The sequence below is a fragment of the Capra hircus genome, chromosome 11 (assembly GCF_001704415.2).
Source record: "Capra hircus breed San Clemente chromosome 11, ASM170441v1, whole genome shotgun sequence".
Lineage (NCBI taxonomy): Eukaryota > Metazoa > Chordata > Mammalia > Artiodactyla > Bovidae > Capra > Capra hircus.
The window spans coordinates 82,753,003-82,771,525 of record NC_030818.1 but is presented as its reverse complement, the minus strand read 5'-3'; the positions used below and the strand labels follow the sequence as shown (position 1 = coordinate 82,771,525).

The following is an 18,523-nucleotide window of genomic DNA, read 5'->3' as shown; positions in this document are numbered from 1 at the left end:
AGCCGAAATTCAACAGCCACCGTATTTCTTTGATTTAGGAATTAGCATTTTCACTTAGTCAACAAGCATTTAAGCTCTGAATGTGTGCACGGCATTCTTAGAGGGCTTTGAAAAATGGTAAGTATATCCTCCAGGGTTTCTGAGTTTTCAGGTAGTGGAAGGATAAAACTTTAAGTAGCAGAATAATAATAATAATAATAATAATAATAATAGATCAAATGTGTGGAGTTCAAAGTTCAATTAAGTTTCAAACAGTCAGGGAAGGATCCAGAGAGGTGATGGACTGAGTGAGCCTTGCAGGATGAAATGAAGAAACCAAGACTTATGTCTCTGCTACATTGTGTCTGCCTACATATAGGAGAGAGGGCATTTGCATGCCTGGGCAGGGCATGGCAAAATGAATGAGCTAAACTGCACACTGCATCACCACTTAGATCTGTATCTCTCCAGGGAAAGGGCGAGCTGCCCTAATTAATCGATACTGTGAAAAACCCTGACTGTATCCTATGAAGAGAAAAATTATATATGCATGTCAGGTGACTGAGGTATCATCTACTCTGTATATTCAAACATATGGAAAAGTAAAAACAAACTGTGTTGCACATATTGATCCGCTACATAGCTGTACTGATGAACACAATGGGAAGACTGCATTAACAAGCTGATTATTCACTTGAAGGCGGTTTAAAGGAATCGGGACATGACCATCAGATGCACCCTCACCTGTCTCTGGGGCCAGGTGGCTTTGAGGATGGCCTCCGTTCTAAAGAACACGAGGAGCTTGCCATCCTCCTCAGTCAGGTGAAACGACTGTCCCAGAATCTGCAGCACGTGAATGCGGGGCCGCACGGGCCAGGCGTCGTTGGCACAGAAAGGCCGCAGCCACTCCAGCAGGTCCTCGGAGGACACCAGCTCTTCTCTGCAAAACAAGGGTTATATTGAAAAAGAAAAAGACTCAGTGGTTTCTAATTCCAGTAATCAAACGTGGTGACGGATCTAGACACTTTGCTGGTTTTTTTTTTCCCTGCTGAGAGGAAAAATGTAGGTTTGAAATGGCTTAAAGCAAACCACATTAGGTATTTAAAAACGATGTTAAATGCATGCGATTTTTAAACAGTATTATATTAAAATGAGTTACATAGAGCAGAGAAAAAATAATCAATATGTTCTTAGACGCTTCATTAAGCAAAGCTCAACTGTGTCCGACTCTTTGGGACCTCATGGCCTATACAGTCCATGGAATTCTCCAGGTCAGAATACTGGAGTGGGTAGCCTTTCCTTTCTTCCCAACCAAGGATCAAACCCAGGTCTCCTGCACTGCAGGGGGATTCTTTACCAGCTGAGCCACAAGGGAAGCCCAAGAATGCTGGAGTGGGTAGTCTATCCCTTCTCCAGTGGATCTTCCCAATCCAGGAATCGAACCAGGGTCTCCTGCATTGCAGGCGGATTCTTTACCAACTGAGTTATCAGGGAAGCCATTAAGAAGTACAGCTTGTTGTAAAATTCTGTGTAGAAGTATGCCCAGTGCCCATCCAGTACCCAAGGCTTAAAAGACTTCCTTTTATTGAAGTGAACTGACAACTAATTCAATGGGGGAAATTAAGGATTCCCCAAAGAGTTTTCATTAGAGCACTGCTTTAGAGTGATAACTGTCTCAACTGATAATAGTTCATATGGAAGGGTGCTAGCCAGAGTCTTGGATAACCACTTAAAGCATTTGGAAAAAAAATTTTTTTTTGATTGAAATATCATTATTTTAGTCTTGGCAAACAAAATAACTCTTATAATACAATTTTCATGGATGGCTTATCCCACCAACTAGTTAAAACCTTGAATTCAAAGGAGAAAAAAGAAGTATGACCTATTTCTACTAATGATACTGATAGCGCTGGGTATCATTCAGTAATTTTATATTAAATATTACTAGTTGACAGTAACTATGCAAAGTAAATATTATAAATACTATTTTATTTAAAATTTTTCCAGTTTTATTGATATAACTGACGTGTGTTTGTGTGTATATATATATGTATACATATATAAAACACTGTATTAGTTTAAGGTGTAGTACAGAATGATTTCATATGTATATACACTGCAAAATAATTACAATAAGCTCAGTTAACATCCATAACTTGATATAGATATAATTTTTTTCTTAAGATGGTAACTTTTAAGATTGACTCTCTTAGTAACTTTCAAATATACATTATATTGTTAACTAGAGCCCTCATGTTATACATGTAAATTCCATTTTTATAGATAAGGAAGTAGGCTTCATGGAAGTGACAGCATATGCCCACTAACATCTATACTGGTACATCTATCCAAAGTCTATGTTCTTTTCTACTATTTTTCTGTGTTTCAATAAGGGGTTAGTGGTGGTTTAGTCACTAAGTCATGTCCAAGTCTTGCGACCGCATGGACTGTAATCTGCTAGGTTCCTCTGTCTATAGGATTCTCTAGGCAAGAATACTGGAGTGGGCTGCCATTTCCTTCTCCAGAAGATCTTCCTGACCCAGGAATAAAACCCAGGTCTCCTGCATTGCAGGCAGATTCTTGACTGACTGAGCTATGAAGGAAGCTCCAATAAGGGGTTAGAGCATCAAATTTTATACTACCCTAAAGATAAAATATAAATGTACGGTTATTAGAAAACTAGTAAGTTTAAAAGGATTCAGAGAAGGTGGGGACATGTGAACAACTTTCTATCCAGTACTAGAAGCTCTTTGCTTATAATCCCCAAATGGACCGTCTCAGGAAAACAACTTATTTGATGATAATGTCGATGAATTACTTTCCATGACTCTTGAGAGTTTGCTCACATAGAAGCCTCACTCCCATAAGGCCCTAGAGATCCATGGAAAAGCACTGAATTATATAGATTTTATAAGAACCAAATCCTTAGGAGGCTTCCAGCAATAAATCATCTACACCAAGCTCCAAATTCCATGAACTAACAAGACCACAGGAAAATTTTTTTAAACTTCTGAGAATAAAATTCTGTAATACCACTGAATATTTCTCTCAGTGTGCATTCTATAATATACTTGCCAATACCATTTTATGGCTATTTAAGCTAAAAAATAAAGTTGGTTATTTGTATATTGAACTAAAATATGTTACAAAATGCCATGGACAAACTGGCTTAAGCATTTCTTACATGTACAAAGATATTTGTTAGTTTTGCCTTTGAGTGTCCTTCTTAACACGTACCAGAAATGGCAAAGCTGGGGGTGCAAAAGAATGCCACCAGTATTTCCTGTCTATCTACCATGTGCAAAGCAGACAGCACTGTGTGGTGGAAAAGGGTATCATTTTGGAATTTGACAGACCTGTGAATCCTGGCTCCATCCTTTCCTAACAACTCTCAATAAAAAATTATGAATGTCCTCATTCCCACTTTATAGTTAAGCAGACAAAGATCCTGAAAGTGTGTCTCTCGGAGTCTGTGAAACCAAGATAATGCATACGGAGCACCCAGTACTGTATGTGACACAAAGGAGGGATTTAATGAACAACAACCATTGTCCAAATAATCATTATCATTTTATTATCAGCATCATCAAAGTACCTGATGTTCAGGGATGAAAAACTGTATGATCTGGTCCTTAAAAGAACTAATAATACAAGGAAACAGAAAGACATCACAAATGACTATTCTACAAATTACTGCTGCTACTGCTGCTGCTGCTGCTGCTGCTGCTGCTAAGTCACTTCAGTTGTGTCTGACTCTGTGCAACCCCACAGACGGCAGCCCATCGGGCTCCTCCATCCCTGGGATTCTCCAGGCAAGAACACTGGAGTGGGTTGCCATTTCCTTCTCCAATGCATGAAAGTGAAAAGTCAAAGTGAAGTCACTCAGTCGTGTCCGACTCTTAGCGACCCCATGGACTGCAGCCCACCAGGCTCCTTGGGAAAAATCCCCATCCATGGGATTTTCCAGGCAAGAGTACTGGAGTGGGGTGCCATTGCCTTCTCCGTCTACAAATTACTAATATAATATAAATCGGAACAACTTTTTGGGAAGAAAAGTGGGTAGAATCAGGGAAGGCCTCCCAGAGGATGTGGCCTCTGAACAGGATCATAAAGGACAAATGGAAGGATACATGAATGGAAAAGGGGGGAAACATAATCCAGGTAAAGAGAACAGCAAGGAAAAAAAACAGACAAAAATTTCAAAGGACACAGCATGTTCAGGGAGCGATAAAAGCACAGATGTCTGGGGGTAAATCAGAGGAGAGCGCAGAGGGAAGACAGGTCTCCTGACCTGGATAACCGGAGTTCACACACAGGCTGAAAAGGAGGTGCAGCTTCATACTTTGAAAGGACAGACTTTGCAGGTGTCAGCCCAGACTCAGTGCCCAATTGACTGCTTCTCAACAGTGCTATGCTGACCAAGAAATTGCTTCATGTTGCTGAGCCTTAGTTTCTTATTTGTAAATTGCAGATGGACAATAACCTTTTACTCAGCAGAGTGGTTTGAGAATTAAATACACAAAATGAAATAATAAAGCAGAAAATATATTATCTGGCACATAACTAAGAAGTTCAGTTAGTGGCAGCGATGATTACTGAGGACTCTGGTCTTACTTGGTGTGGAATGGGAAGACAGAGGGTCTCTGAGCAGTAAAGTACTGTGATCACGTTAGTGCTTACAGAGGTGTGCAGACTGGGGCATGCTCAGGCCCTTTTGGTGAAGCCTGCAGGGGTCAAATTAAGTTTAACTTGGGAGAAAAGAAGACTAAAACACATTTTCAGCCTTGAGTCTAAGCCAATTTCACATAAGAAGAAGCTGGTATTTTGACCCTGTCACCCAAGGGCCAAGTGGAGGGGCAGGTAGGACTGGCTAGAATGGGAAGAAGCTGGAGTCATGAAGACCAGATGGAAGTTACAAAAATCACACAAGATCTGCATGTGGTGAACAGGAATGAAAACTGTTAATGATAATATGAAAGCTTATTGTGTGCCATGAGTTACATCACTTCATCGTCACTATTTTTTTTTTCATGTATTCTGTTATCATCTCCAGTTTGCAGATGAAGGAACAACCACAGAGAGGTTTCATAACTTGTTCATGATCAAATAGTAAGTTGTTGTATTTTAGTCATTAATTCATGTCCGAATCTTTTTTGACCCTATGGACTGCAGCTGGTCACACTCCTGACCGTAGGATTTCCCAGGAATTGGTTACCATTCCTTCTCCAGGGGATCTTCCAGACCCAAGGATTGAACCTGCAGCTCCTGCATTGGTAGGCAGATTCTTGTACCACTGAGCTGCCAGAGAAGCCCCCACTTAGTAAGTAGTACAGTCAGTATTTAAACCTGGACTATCACTGCCTGGTCAATGACTATGTAATACTATGGAACCAAATGGAGGTAAATTCCGGGACACTGTGGCAATATGTGACATAGAGATTATTATCATAGCATTTTCCAAGTTATTAGATTGAGTTAGATTTCTTTTACCTAAGAACTTACTGTTCAGTAAGATCAGTTCAGTTGATAGCACTGGACATTTTGGAGAAAACTGCTCTAACTTTGGTTGATAGTTCAAATATGAGAACTCATTCCTAAAACAGAAATATTATGTTCTAGAAGTACCATATTCTAGATGACCTTGGCTATATACTGTGAATATGTGTGTGTGGGTGTGTGCACACATGTGCACGCAATCAGTAGCTTAGTCGTGTCCAACTTGGTGACCCTGTGGACTTAAGCCCGCCAGGTTCCTCTATCCATGGAATTTTCCAGGCAAGAATACTGGAGTGGGTTGCCATTTCTACTCCAGGGGGTCATCCCAAGTCAGGGATTGAACCCCTATGTCTCTTGCATCTCCTGCATTGCAGATGGATTCTTTACCACTGTGTCAGCTGGGAAGCCCTTATACTGCAAATATTTGTGCTCAATGAGACTACACAGAACCAAAGGGCAGCTGTGTAAGAAGAGCTGTCCAGGACATCAACTAGATACTATCTCCTAAAGATTTTAGCTGCAAAATAGTCTACATTTGAAATAAAATGTTAATTTTTAAAATTTGTAGTCACCCTTGAAATGGTGCAAATACACACGCACATATACAGAGGTAGAGAGAGAAAAACAGAATGTAAGAATTGTGATAAAATGTTAACAATTGGTGAGTCAAGGGGAAGAGAATATAGTCATAATTTTTCAATCTTTGCAACTTATCTGCGGGTTTGAAATTTTTCAAGATAAGCAGGTGGGGAGAAAATAACCAATTACGACTTTTATAATGTAAAAAGAAAGAATGGGAAGGAAAATGATTCCAGTTTTATAGTCGTTTATGAAGGCAAGGGGAGGGTTTAATGAGCTTAGGAATAAAAAGAGAACATGATTTCAAAACACTTTTACCTTATTATAAAAGTTATACAAATGATTTTAAGAAGATATAAAATAAATAACAGAGAAAAATCTCTCCTAGTTTCATTGCAAATACACAGACATTTGCTTCTACCTCTTTCCCTATAATGAGGATTTTGAGGACAGGAGAGAGGTTATACTACACAGGGTAATTTAGTATACTATTTTTAAAAAAAATAACTACTAAAGGAAACACACACACATTCATACAATCCCTTCTGGCCCAAAAGATAAGGAGTCTACTGAAATATACAAGATGTTCTATTAACAGAAAAGCACAGCAGCAGCAACAATGGCAACCAAAATAGGTTCAGTGAATGATTAATTTGCGAACGTGATGTTCTATTGTGTAAGGTAGCATGAGAGGATGTTCCAAAACTACAAAGGAATGGAAGAGAAATGCCAACGCAACAAAGGCAATTACTGAATCAAAGAGAAAAGACAGATTTTGAGAATATTAATAAGATGACCCTTTGTAAAAGAGCTTGAAGATTTTGCATGGCACAACCATATGAAAATAACCCAACCTTGAACTTAAATGGTGATGGTACATTAAAACAGACAGTAAATATGAAAAGCACTTTATATGTCATGATGCACTACACAGAATAAAATTATTGTTCTTATATTTAAGAATGGGGGAAGCAAAGACTGCATTCAAACACGACAAACATAAACCTTTATGATTTCCTGTAGACATCAATGCCACAGATGTGGAATGCCTGAAGGGAGCAGAAGTTCACTTTGCCTAATCTTCTATACTGAAGGCATAAGCCAGCAGCCAAATTTTTGTATTGGTATGTATAGTACATATCAATGTGTCAAAATTTTTAAATTTTACACAATGAAGGTCTTTTCTCTCATTTTTCTGAGATTATAATTGATATGCAGCACTAAGTATAAGGATTACAACATGGTGGTTTGACTTACATATACTGTGAAGACTACCTTAGTAAGTTTATTGATAATCTATCATCTCATATAGATACCAAAAAAAAAAAAGGAAAAGGTTTTTTCCTTGTGATGAGATCTCTTCTAGCGCCTCTTTAAACGCTGGAAGATGAGGGCTCAATGGAAGCTGCCTGCCTTAGATAAGGCCTCTTAAAAGCTCTCAAGTTCCTCTCGGACTCCACCACCCCCTCCCTGCCCTGAAGCCCAGACACCTTGTTCATTTTCATTACCTGCCCGGTGTCAGTAGGAAATGAGTTTGAGAACTGATATGTAAACCGAGAGAGAAGGAGGGACAGGACAGGTGGGTGGGGTAGGGCAGCAGGTAAATGTGAGTGAGTGAACAGTGAGAGACATAAACATTCATATTCTAGGAAGCTCTCACCTCATTAAGGGATTGATCCATACACCGTGTACACGTTCCTCACTACACACAGAGCTGGACCTGTCCCAGGACAATGTCCTCTATGCATTAGCTCCCCGGAAACAACTGGGGCTCCTGGCAGAGAACAGGATGGAACCCAAAACGACTGCATCATGTGCTAATGCCATTGTGGCAGTGTAAGAAGTGTGGCTTTTTCCAAATGATTATCATAACCAAGTTACAGTAAAGGAAAAATGGCTGCAAAGGCAGTAACTGTGCTGTGCACACAATTCCAATCTCAAATCTTAATGTTTTATAAATTCATTTTTAATTGAAGGATAATTCCTTTACAATATTGTGTTGATTTTTGCCATACCTCACCATGAATCAGTCATAGGTAAAGATATGTCCCCTCCCTCCTGAACCTCTAGAAAGATGGTACTGATGAACCTATTTGCAGGCCAGCAACAGAGACATGGCTCAGATGGTAAAGCGTCCATCTACAATGCGGGAGACCCGGGTTCAATCCCTGGGGCGGGAAGATTCCCTGGAGAAGGAAATGGCAGCCCACTCCAGTACTATTGCCTGGAAAATCCCATGGACAGAGGAACCTGGTAGGCTACAGTCCATAGGGTCGCAAAGAGTCGGACACGAATGAGCAACTCCACTTTCTTTCTAACAGAGACACAGACATACAGAACAGACTGATGGACACGGGAGTCAGGGGAGGAAGGAGAGGGAGGGATGAATGGAGAGGAGAGCATGGATACCTTTACACTACCATATGTAAAACAGAAAGCCAATGGGAATTTGCTGTATAATCAACTCAGTTCAATTCAGTCACTCAGTCGTGTCCTATTCTGCGACCCCACAAACAGCAGAACTCCAAGCTTCCCTGTCCATCACCAACTCCCGGATTTGACTCAAACTCGTGTCCATCAAGTAGGTAATGCCATCCAACCATCTGATCCTCTGTCGTCTATTTCTCCTGCCGCCTTCAATCTTTCTAGCATCAGGGTCTTTTCACATGAGTCAGTTCTTTGCATCAGGTGGCCAAGGTATTGGAGCTTCAGCATTAGTTCCTCCAGTGAAAATTCAGGACTGATTTCCTTTAGGATGGACTAGTTGGATCTCCTTGCAATCCAAGGGGCTTTCAACAGTCTTCCCCAACATCACAATTTAAAAGCATCAATTCTTCAGTGCTCAAGCTTTCTTTATAGTCCAACTCTCACATCCACACATGACCACTGGAAAAACCATAGATTTGACTAGCTGGACCTTTGTTGGCAAAGTAATGTCTCTGCTTTTTAATATGCTGTCTAGGTTGGTCATAGCTCTTCTTACAGGAGCCAAGAGTCTTTTAATTTCATGTCTGACTCAAGAGAATTCAAGCCAGGGCTCTGTATCAAATCTTGCCTTTTGATAAATAAATATACTGATAGCATCTCTGGGGCTGCTCTAAAATGTATGCCAATCACAATATCTTCTTGAGGTTCATTCATCAATAGAAGCATGGGCACATCTCACTGTAACAAGGTAGAAATGACAGCTGTGAAGTCATAAATATGGCCTTAGGTGGCCCAGAGAACCACTGTAGTGGTAGACTGGATCCACCCTCCTTGTTGGAAACCATGGTTCATATTACGGATTGGAGGCCTCATACACTGTGGGTGTTTAGAGAGCATCTGGCGATTCACTTTGCCTCCTGGAGCAGGAAGAGTGAGAAGAAATCAGATTCGATTTGTTCTAGTGGGCTTTCTTTCTTTTGCTTTTGCTTTTTATGGTCTTTTGTGTGCTTGAAAAATAATGTGAAGTCCCCAGGTAACATGGAAGAGCTCAGTGATGTCTGAATGATCTCACATTGCTCAATATACATCAAACTTTAAGACATCTAAAGCAGGTACTGTGATTAAGCAGCAATTTAAGCAAACAAAGACTAATAAAATACTCACTAGCTTTGAAGGAAATCTTTCTTCCTTTTTGAATGGTGCACAGAGGAATTCCTCATTAATTATCTGTTTTCTGAGTGGATTTATTTCTGTATATCCATTTGAGAGTCACTAATATACTGGTTCAGGCTTCCCAGGTGGCTAGGTGGTAAAGAATCTGCCTGCCAATGCAGGAGCTACTGGAGATGTGGGTTCGATCCTTGGGTTGGGAAGATCCTCTGGAGGAGGAAAGGGCAACCCACTACAGTGTTCTTGCCAGGATAATCTCACAGTCCATGGGGTTGCAGAGTTGGACATAAATGAGCAACTGAGCACACACAATATACTGGTTTATGCTTGTGAGGAAATATGCTTGTGAGGAAATTTTTAAAAGATATATGAAGGCCCAGATAACCATGATGGCTCTCACCTAGAGCCAGACACCCTGGAGTGTGAAGTCAAGGGGGCCTTATGAAGCATTACTACAAAGTTAATGGAGGTGATGAATTTCCAGCTGAGCTACTTCAAATCCAAAAATGATGTGATAAACTGCTGTACTCAATATGACAGCAAATTTGGAAAACTCAGCAGTACCCACAGAACTGGAATTTTCATTCTAGTTTCATTTCAGTCCCAAAGCAACTGCACTTATTTCACATGCTAGCAAGGTAATACTCAAAATCCTTCAAGCTAGGCTTCAACAGTATGTGAACTGAGAACTTCCAGATGTACAAGCTGGATTTAGAAAAGTCAGAGGAACCAGAGATCAAATTGCCAACATCCACTGGATTGCAGAAAAAGCAAGAGAATTCCAGAAAAACATCTACATCTGCTTCACTGACTATGCTAAAGCTGACTGTGTGGATCACATCAAACTGCGGAAAATTCTAAAAGAGATGGGAATACCAGACCACCTGACCTGCCTCCTGAGAAACCTGCATGCAGATCAAGAAGCAACAATTAGAACCAGACATGAAACAGACTGGTTCCAAATTAGGAAAGGAGTACGTGAAGGCTGTATACTGTCACCCTGCTTATTTAACTTACATTCAGAGTACATCATGCAAAATGTTGGGCTGGATGAAGCTCAAGCTGGAATCAAGATTGCCGGAAGAAACATCAAAACCTCAGATATGCAGATGACACCACCCTTATGGCAGAAAGTGAAGAGGAACTAAAGAGCCTCTTGATGAAGGTCAAAGAGAAGAGTGAAAAAGCTGGCTTAAAACTCAACATTCAAAAAACTAAGATCATGGCATCCAGTCCCATCACTTTATGGCAAAGAGAAGAGGAAAAAGTGGTAGCAGTGACAGATTTTCTTTCCCTGGACTCCAAAATCACTGAGGATGCTAACTGTAGCCATGAAATTAAAAGACACCTGCTCCTTGAAAGAAAAGCTATGACAAATTTAGACAGCATATTAAAAGCAGAGGCATCATTTTGCCACCAAAGGTCCATATAGTCAAAGCTATGGTTTTTCCAGTAGTCACGTACAGATGTTGAGAGTTGGATCACAATAATGGCTGAGTGCTGGAGAATTGATACTTTCGAATTATGGTGCAGAAGAAGACTGTTCACAATCCCTTGCATAGCAAGTAGATCAAAACAGTCAATCCTAAAGGAAATCAATCCTGAATATTCACTGGAAGGACTGATGCTGAAGCTCCAATATTTTGGTTGAGGTGAGGTGAAGCTGCTCAGTTGGGTCCAACTCTTTGCGACCCCGTGGACTATAACCTACTAGGCTTCTCTGTCCATGGGATTCTCCAGGCAAGAATACTGGAGTGGATTGCCATTTCCTTCTCCAGGGGATCTTCCCGACCCAGGGATCGAACCCAGGTCTCCTGCATTGGAGGCAGACGCTTTAACCTCTGAGCCACCAGGGAACTTGATGGGAAGAACAGACTCACTGGAAAAGACCCTGATGCTGGGAAAATTTGAAGGCAAAAGAGGAAGGGGGCGGTAGAGGATTAGATGATTAGATAGCGTCACTGACTCAGTAGACATGAATTTGAGCAAATTCTGGGAGATAGCAGAGGACAGAGGAGCCTGGTGTGCTGCAGGCCATGGGGTCGTCAAGAGTTGGACACAAGTTAGCAACTGAACAACAACAACTGTGTGTGTGTGTGTGTTTGAATCATTTTGCTGTATACCTGAAACTAACACAGCACTATAAATCAACTGTATTTCAATTAAAAAAATAATAAAGTGGCACTTTGGCATTTCTCGTTACTTGGTCTGTCATTAGTATCATCATCTCCATTTCTCAGATTAGGAAATGACAGTCGCACAGGCTTTGTCGTTTGTCTGGGGTTTCCCAGGTAAGGACAGGTTGTGAATTTCTCTCACGGTATCTCGTCTTCTCCTGATATTAAACAGCCTGCAATAGACAGCTAAGGGACTGCTTCTCAAACACCACTGTGCTTAGGAATTGCCCAGGGATCTTATTAAAATATAGATTTTACTTGGTTGGTGTGGGTAGGGCCCCAAATTCTGCATTTCCAACCAGCTCCCAAGTGTCCTTGAGTCCGTGGACTGACCTTTGTGAGGTCTTATGCCATTATTTTTCTCTGTTTTTCTTACCTCTTCCACCTCCTTCTTTGCGCCTTGGCCTTATTTCCTTTTCTGTGCCTTGCCTTCATATGTGTGTTGTGTTCAGTGGTTAAGTTATATCTGACTCTTCTGAATTATTATTTGTTTCAGTCACTGAGTCATGTCCCACTCTACGAGCGCTTGGAATGAAGCACGCCAGTCTTCGCTATCCTTCACTATCTCCTGGAGTTTGCTCAAATTCATGTCCATTGAGCTGGTGATGCTATCTAACTATCTCATCCCCTGCTGTCCTTTTTTACCTTTTGTCTTCAATCTTTCCCAGCATCAGAGTCTTTTCCAATGAGTTGGCTCTTTGCATCAGGTGGCCAAGACATTGGAGTTTTAGCTTCAGTATCAGTCCTTCCAATGAATATTCAAGGGTGATTTCCTTCAGAATTGACTCATTTGATCTCCTTGCCTTCCAAGGGATTCTCAACAGTCTTCCCCAACACCACAATTCGTAAGCATCAATTTTTTTGGTGCTCAGCCTTCTTTATGGTCTAACTCTCACATCCATATATGACTACTGGAAAAACCATAGCTTTGACTATATGGGCTTTTGTCAGCAAAGTGATGTCTTTGCTTTTTAATACACTGTCTAGATTTGTCATAGCTTTTTTTCCAAGGAGCGAGCATTTTTAAATTCCAAGACTGCTTTCCCCATCTGCAGTGATTTTGGAGCACAAGAAAACAAAGTCTGTCACCGATTCCACTGTTTCCCCATCTATTTGCCATAAAGTGATGGGACTAGATGTCATGCATCTTAGTTTTTTGAATATTGAGTTTCAAGCCACCTTTTTGACTGGCAAGAATACTGGAGTGTGTTGCCATTTCCTTCTCTGGAGATCATCCTGACCCAGGGATTGTACCTACATATCCTGCATTGCAAGCAGATTCTTTACCACTGGGCCATCAGGGAAGCCCAATAAATATATGCACACATATATATTCTTTTCCATTGTGATTTATTATAAGATATTGAATATATTTTCCTGTGCTTCGGTAGGTCCTTGTTGTTTACCTATTTCATATATAACACCTTGTATCTGCTATTTCCAGAGCCTTACTTGAAAAGAGCTTAAATCCCCAGGTTACTCTGAAGACCCCCTGGGAACAACCTAGAAAAGAGAGTGACTCCTTTCTGTGACTCTTGCAGGCAAGCTCTTGGGGAGGGGAACTGAAGCCAAGAGTATCAGGTTTAACTGTCCACATTCACAAAGTCCTTGCCAGACATAAAAGTTAGGACTTTGTCTTTCTTCTTTTTCTTTCCTAAGTGAAAAAAATGAAATTTGTTTTTGTTGTTGTTAAGGAGCCTCTGTTATTCTGTGTCTCTGGGATACAAAGAAAGATCTTGTTCTGACTCTCCATTCCCCAGTGTCTTCCTCTTTGGAAATTGAAGCTTAAAAAGAAAATTGTCCTCTATTCAAGAGACTCGAGTTGGATTCTTCTGTGTATCCTGTATACATATATCTGTTTATCCGGCTGGAAATTCACTAAGAAAAACACTGCCTCCTAATCTTTTTGAGATGTTCCCTGTGGGACCAGACTGAGGGATTCCCCTAGGAAGGAGCCTCAGGCAGTATCTGTTAAGATCCCTTCCATCATGTGAGGCCAGGGTCCGTGTTGGGGTACTTGAGAGCAATGCACAGTGGAGTGGCAAGCTGAGAGCTGACTGATGGACTGCGACTGGAATGGCGATAGCTCAATGGGCTGTCTAGAAATTGACACACAGCATTTCTGTCCGCGCTGCTATCTGCCGCATCTGCCTTGCTTAAGCTGTGTCCTCAGTCTGAACTACCATCATCCACATCCATCATCCTTATCACAGACTCAGATGTCATAGACCAGGTCCAGTGCTATCCCTTGTGGGTCCTGCTCTGACTTCCCTGGGACAGAATAAGCCACTCCCTTCACCTCGTTTTCTGCACAGCACTGACTACGCTACTGCATGGTAACCAGGGCCCCGAGCAACCTGGTCTCCCTGCAAGACTCTGAGCTCCTCCGGACTGGAGGTTACCTCTTACCCAGAACTGGAACTGAGAACGGAGTGTGACACACGGTAAACATGCAGAATGATGGCATTTGTCTTTAAAATAAGAGGCCCATGTGAGCCACGGCTGTGGCTTCCTTACCATTTAAAGACCCACAAGCAAAGGAGTTTAGAAAAACTGTGCCAAGCCAACGGCAGATTGGGTAGAGGGCCCTGCTTGCCCTGTTGTCCAGCCCACCCACACGGTGCATCCTGTGTCCTTTCACTCACACCGTGGGCACACAGCTATGTGTGTAGACATGCTCTAAAGGCCATCGAGCAGTCAGTTATGCTGCAGGGGCAGACAGGAGTCCTGGCTGTGTTTCCCAGGCCTCTGACTCTGGACAAGTCAGTTCCTCTCTCCCAGTCTTTCTCTCCTTATCTGCAAACAGCAACAATACGCACAGGTGTCAAAAATCATAACCACTAAATCCACAAAGATAAATGGAAAGAGTTCTAACAGCAAGTAACTAAAACAGAATATAGAAGTGTTCATACATTTTGATTGAAATTATGTAAAAATATATCCGTACCTGAACAATAACTGGGAGGTAATACGCAAATAAAAACAACAATATCATTGAATGAACTATGAGGCGGTTTCTCAAATATGCTTCATCATTACTATATCATATTTTCCATTAAAAAAGAAAATTGGGGTAAAGCCTTACAGGGTTGCCATGGATATAAGACACAGGAAAGATCTCCATAAAATCCGGGAAATATATTCTTGTCATTCAGCTGCTGCTGCTGTTATTCCTACTACTAACAACTGAATAGCGTTCCCAGGTGGCACTAGTGGTAAAGAACTCGCCTGCCAATGCAGGAAACATACAAGACGTGGGTTCAATCCTGGGTCGGGAAGATCCCCTGGAGCAGGGTATGGCAACCCACTCCAGTATTCCTGCTTGGAGAATCCCATGGACAGAGGAGCCCAGTGGGCTAAAGTCAGTAGGGTTGCAAAGAGTCGGACACGACTGAAGGGACAGCAGCCACGCACACACACGCAGGTGTGTGGACTGGAGGCACACCTGTTAGACTTAAAAAGCCGGTACACTCTTAATCCTCACACAAGACAGATCTTACATATACTAAGCTTTCCAAAATATAACATACACATTCTAGGAATCCCCATACTTAATCAGTAGAGTAAACCTCCTGGAGATATGAACCCCTCCTCTCCTGAGATGCTCAGCGCAGTGTCTCCTCCTTGGCCGCCCTTGAAAGGAGTAAGAAGAGACCATGCTCTCTGAGGCCTGAGAAGCAGATGGTCCTGCTGGAGCTGATGGACTAAGAGAACAAATCTCCAGAAAGTTCCCAGCTCTCCCTTCAGAGCCACCTAGAAAAGACGCTTAGAGGTGGAAGCCTCATAACCACAGATATTAAGAGTAATTTTAAGACTCTAAGGAACGCTATTAAGCGAGACCAGCAAACCGCTCCAGCCTTACCCTTCGTCCACACTGGCATGGACCGCGGCAACAACTCCTTCCAGGACGTGGAGTGGGTCCGCCGGGCCCCCAAGGTCAGCACTGCCTCCACTGTGAAGGGAGAGACAGAGAGAGGAAGGGATTCAGGACGGATGGCTCAAGCCTCAGGAACCAGCAGGGCATGGACACTCAGATGAGCCCAGCTGGATCTCAGCAGAGCATACACCATGAGCTCACAGCCGCTCACGGCATATGCAGCCCGCGAAGTACCAGTCCTGTGCTCTGTGTGTCCTGAGGATGTGGAGAGGAAACCTCCTCTGCCCTGAGGAGCTCACAATCTAATAGAGGCTTGTTTTCTTACCAAGAGAGTACCAAAACAAGTGAAGTTTAAAAAATAAAAAGGAAAAAGAGAAAGAAAATCTATTTGTAATCAGTTATTCAAAAATTCAAAGAAATACTCAATGGGCATTAAAAATATGAGCTATTTTAAGCATTAAATATATGTAACCTAAATCCTCCAGTTGGCCTTTTCCCCACAATATTAATATTCACATGGCCCTTACAAGGCACCAGGCAATGCTAAGTGTTTCACATACATCCTGCCATTTAATAATCCAACACCCATGAGACAGGCCCTACTATGATGTCCACGCTACAGATGTGTATGCATGGAATTCTACGGAATTTTGAAAATGCAGCAGAGGGAAGAGAAGTTTTAGATGAGTCTTCTGAATAATTTAAGTTATATGATTTAAACCAACTGCTGGATTCAGTATGTTCATACCTTTGTCATATTAAGCTTACTAAATTCACTAACCTTCTAAAAGGTAAATGTCATAGACCTAGTCAATAGCAATTTATTTCCTTAGAAAAAAGGCAGATGAACTAAAGTTCCCTTTCTCCCACTACTGAAAGATTTAATCCATTTTTATTGAAAGTCTTCTGTACACCAACTATAACATTTATTAGACCAGGATGAAATCCCCAGTGCTAGAACTGGGCACACGGAAGAAAAGAGGAGTATAATTTATGTCAGAATTTTATAAATGTAAAAATATCATGTCAAATTTTAATTATATGAAAATGTACAATTTTTAAATGAAACTAAATTCTCTCCAAAGCACTAATTTTTCAAACTTCTGTTTCTGTGAGATTCATATGAACTCGAAGTAATAATACAAGATAACAAAAATCAAAAAGTTCTTCCCCTGGTAGCTCAGATGGTAAAAATCTGCCTGCAACACAGGAGACCTGAGTTTGATTCCTGGGTTGGGAAGAACTCCTGGAGAAGGGAATGGCTACCCATTCCAGGATTCTTGCCTGGGGAACCCATGGACAGAGGAGAATCGAAAAGATAAAGATGGCAAACAATTACCTGTTATCACCTGAAAGTGGAAAGTGGATCTATTAACCACCAGTACCACCAAAACATAGTAAGTTCATTATGTAATAAAGGTTTATTCATTTCACATTTGTGATTTCTAAAAAATGTTACACTACATTATTTCTCTCCTTATGCAGAAAATTACCAGATACCTCAGAGCATTAAGGTGAAAACTGGATGAAGCTGGGTAATTAAACTGATAAAGACTCATTTGATTTCAGTGCAGCTGCTGAAAACTGACACGCTTTTAATCAAAAAGTTCCTCAAGAGCAACACAGAATCACAAAGAATGCTTAAAAGAAGAATAAATTAAACACAACTAAATCTTTTAGGCTAATTGCATTATTCACAAAAAGCACTTGATGCCTCATTATTTTCTTAGCTTAACTTTCCCCTCTTTCCTAATCCCCCAGAAGCTTTTCTACAAAGATACTAGCCTATTGACAGGAAGCTAGAATTTCTCAATTGTCGGCTTTATGCCATTAATTGCAGGTAAATAACATCCTAATATACTTAACAGATGTCTAACTTCTTCAGTATGTGATTAACCTTGCCCTGTACACTTCAAAAGAAACTTCTGGGAATTGGTTTTCCACTGCTGAAAAGACAAGCTCTGAAAACCCACACTAAAATTACGCGACAGGTGTGACACGTAGGGACCTGCTTCACTGGCCACATTGGCCTTTGTCCCTTATTTCAAGAATTATCTGAGTGAGGGAGAGGGTCAACCGAGAAATTAGCTAGCGCTTTGACGTGTTACACACAGGACCAATGACGGAGCATTTTCATGGTTCTCCACTCTCAAGATATTTTAAGACAAGAGACTGAGAAGTCTAATCATAATCTCTTACTTTTATAAAGTACTTCATGGTTATACAATGCTCCTATGTACACGATGTTTTATCTTCATAACAACTGTGAAACAAGCACTTTACTGGCAAAATATCAGCTCAGGTTTTCCTTGATGACTATTTTATGGCTTACCTCAATGCAGAGACGATTTTTGTTACTGCACTCTGCACAATTTCCTTGGGCGAGATGTCAAGAGGGCCCACAGCCACCTCCAGCAGCTGCTGAATCATTCTTAGAGGCTGACCGTCTAAACACATGGTCACGGCTTGATTGCACACTTTCTCTTTTTCTGACCGAGACAGATCATAGAGGTAACCGTATTTCTGCAGCGTTTCCTGAAAACATGGAATTGAACATGTAACTATGAACTAGAAATTACATGAACAGAGTGAACTATACTCAGAAGACTCTCAAAGCAAATATACTACAACCACAAACACCACATGGAGGAACATGTAGGGGATGTTAAGAGCTTGGTCTCCAGAGCTACCGAGACTTGACTGTAAACCTTGCTTTACTGTGTACTAACTAGTAAGCCATTGTGATGTCAAATTTCCAGGGTCGATAAAATGAGAATGAGAACAATCAGTTCTTGTGAATAGAGGATGTTGTAAATAT

The 18,523-nt window shown here is 41.2% G+C and overlaps 1 protein-coding gene across 2 annotated transcripts in view; it reads right to left on the bottom strand.

The window, feature by feature from the left end:
• NBAS (neuroblastoma amplified sequence) overlaps positions 1-18,523 on the bottom strand; it is a 335,385-nt gene that overhangs the window by 38,554 nt on the left and 278,308 nt on the right. For both annotated transcript variants that reach the window (XM_018055620.1, XM_018055621.1), the window contains 3 exons: positions 18,038-18,240; positions 15,691-15,780; positions 724-919 (listed from right to left, as the gene is read on the bottom strand). In XM_018055620.1, coding sequence (XP_017911109.1) covers positions 724-919; positions 15,691-15,780; positions 18,038-18,240 — 489 coding nt within the window. The remainder of the gene's footprint in view (positions 1-723; positions 920-15,690; positions 15,781-18,037; positions 18,241-18,523) is intronic.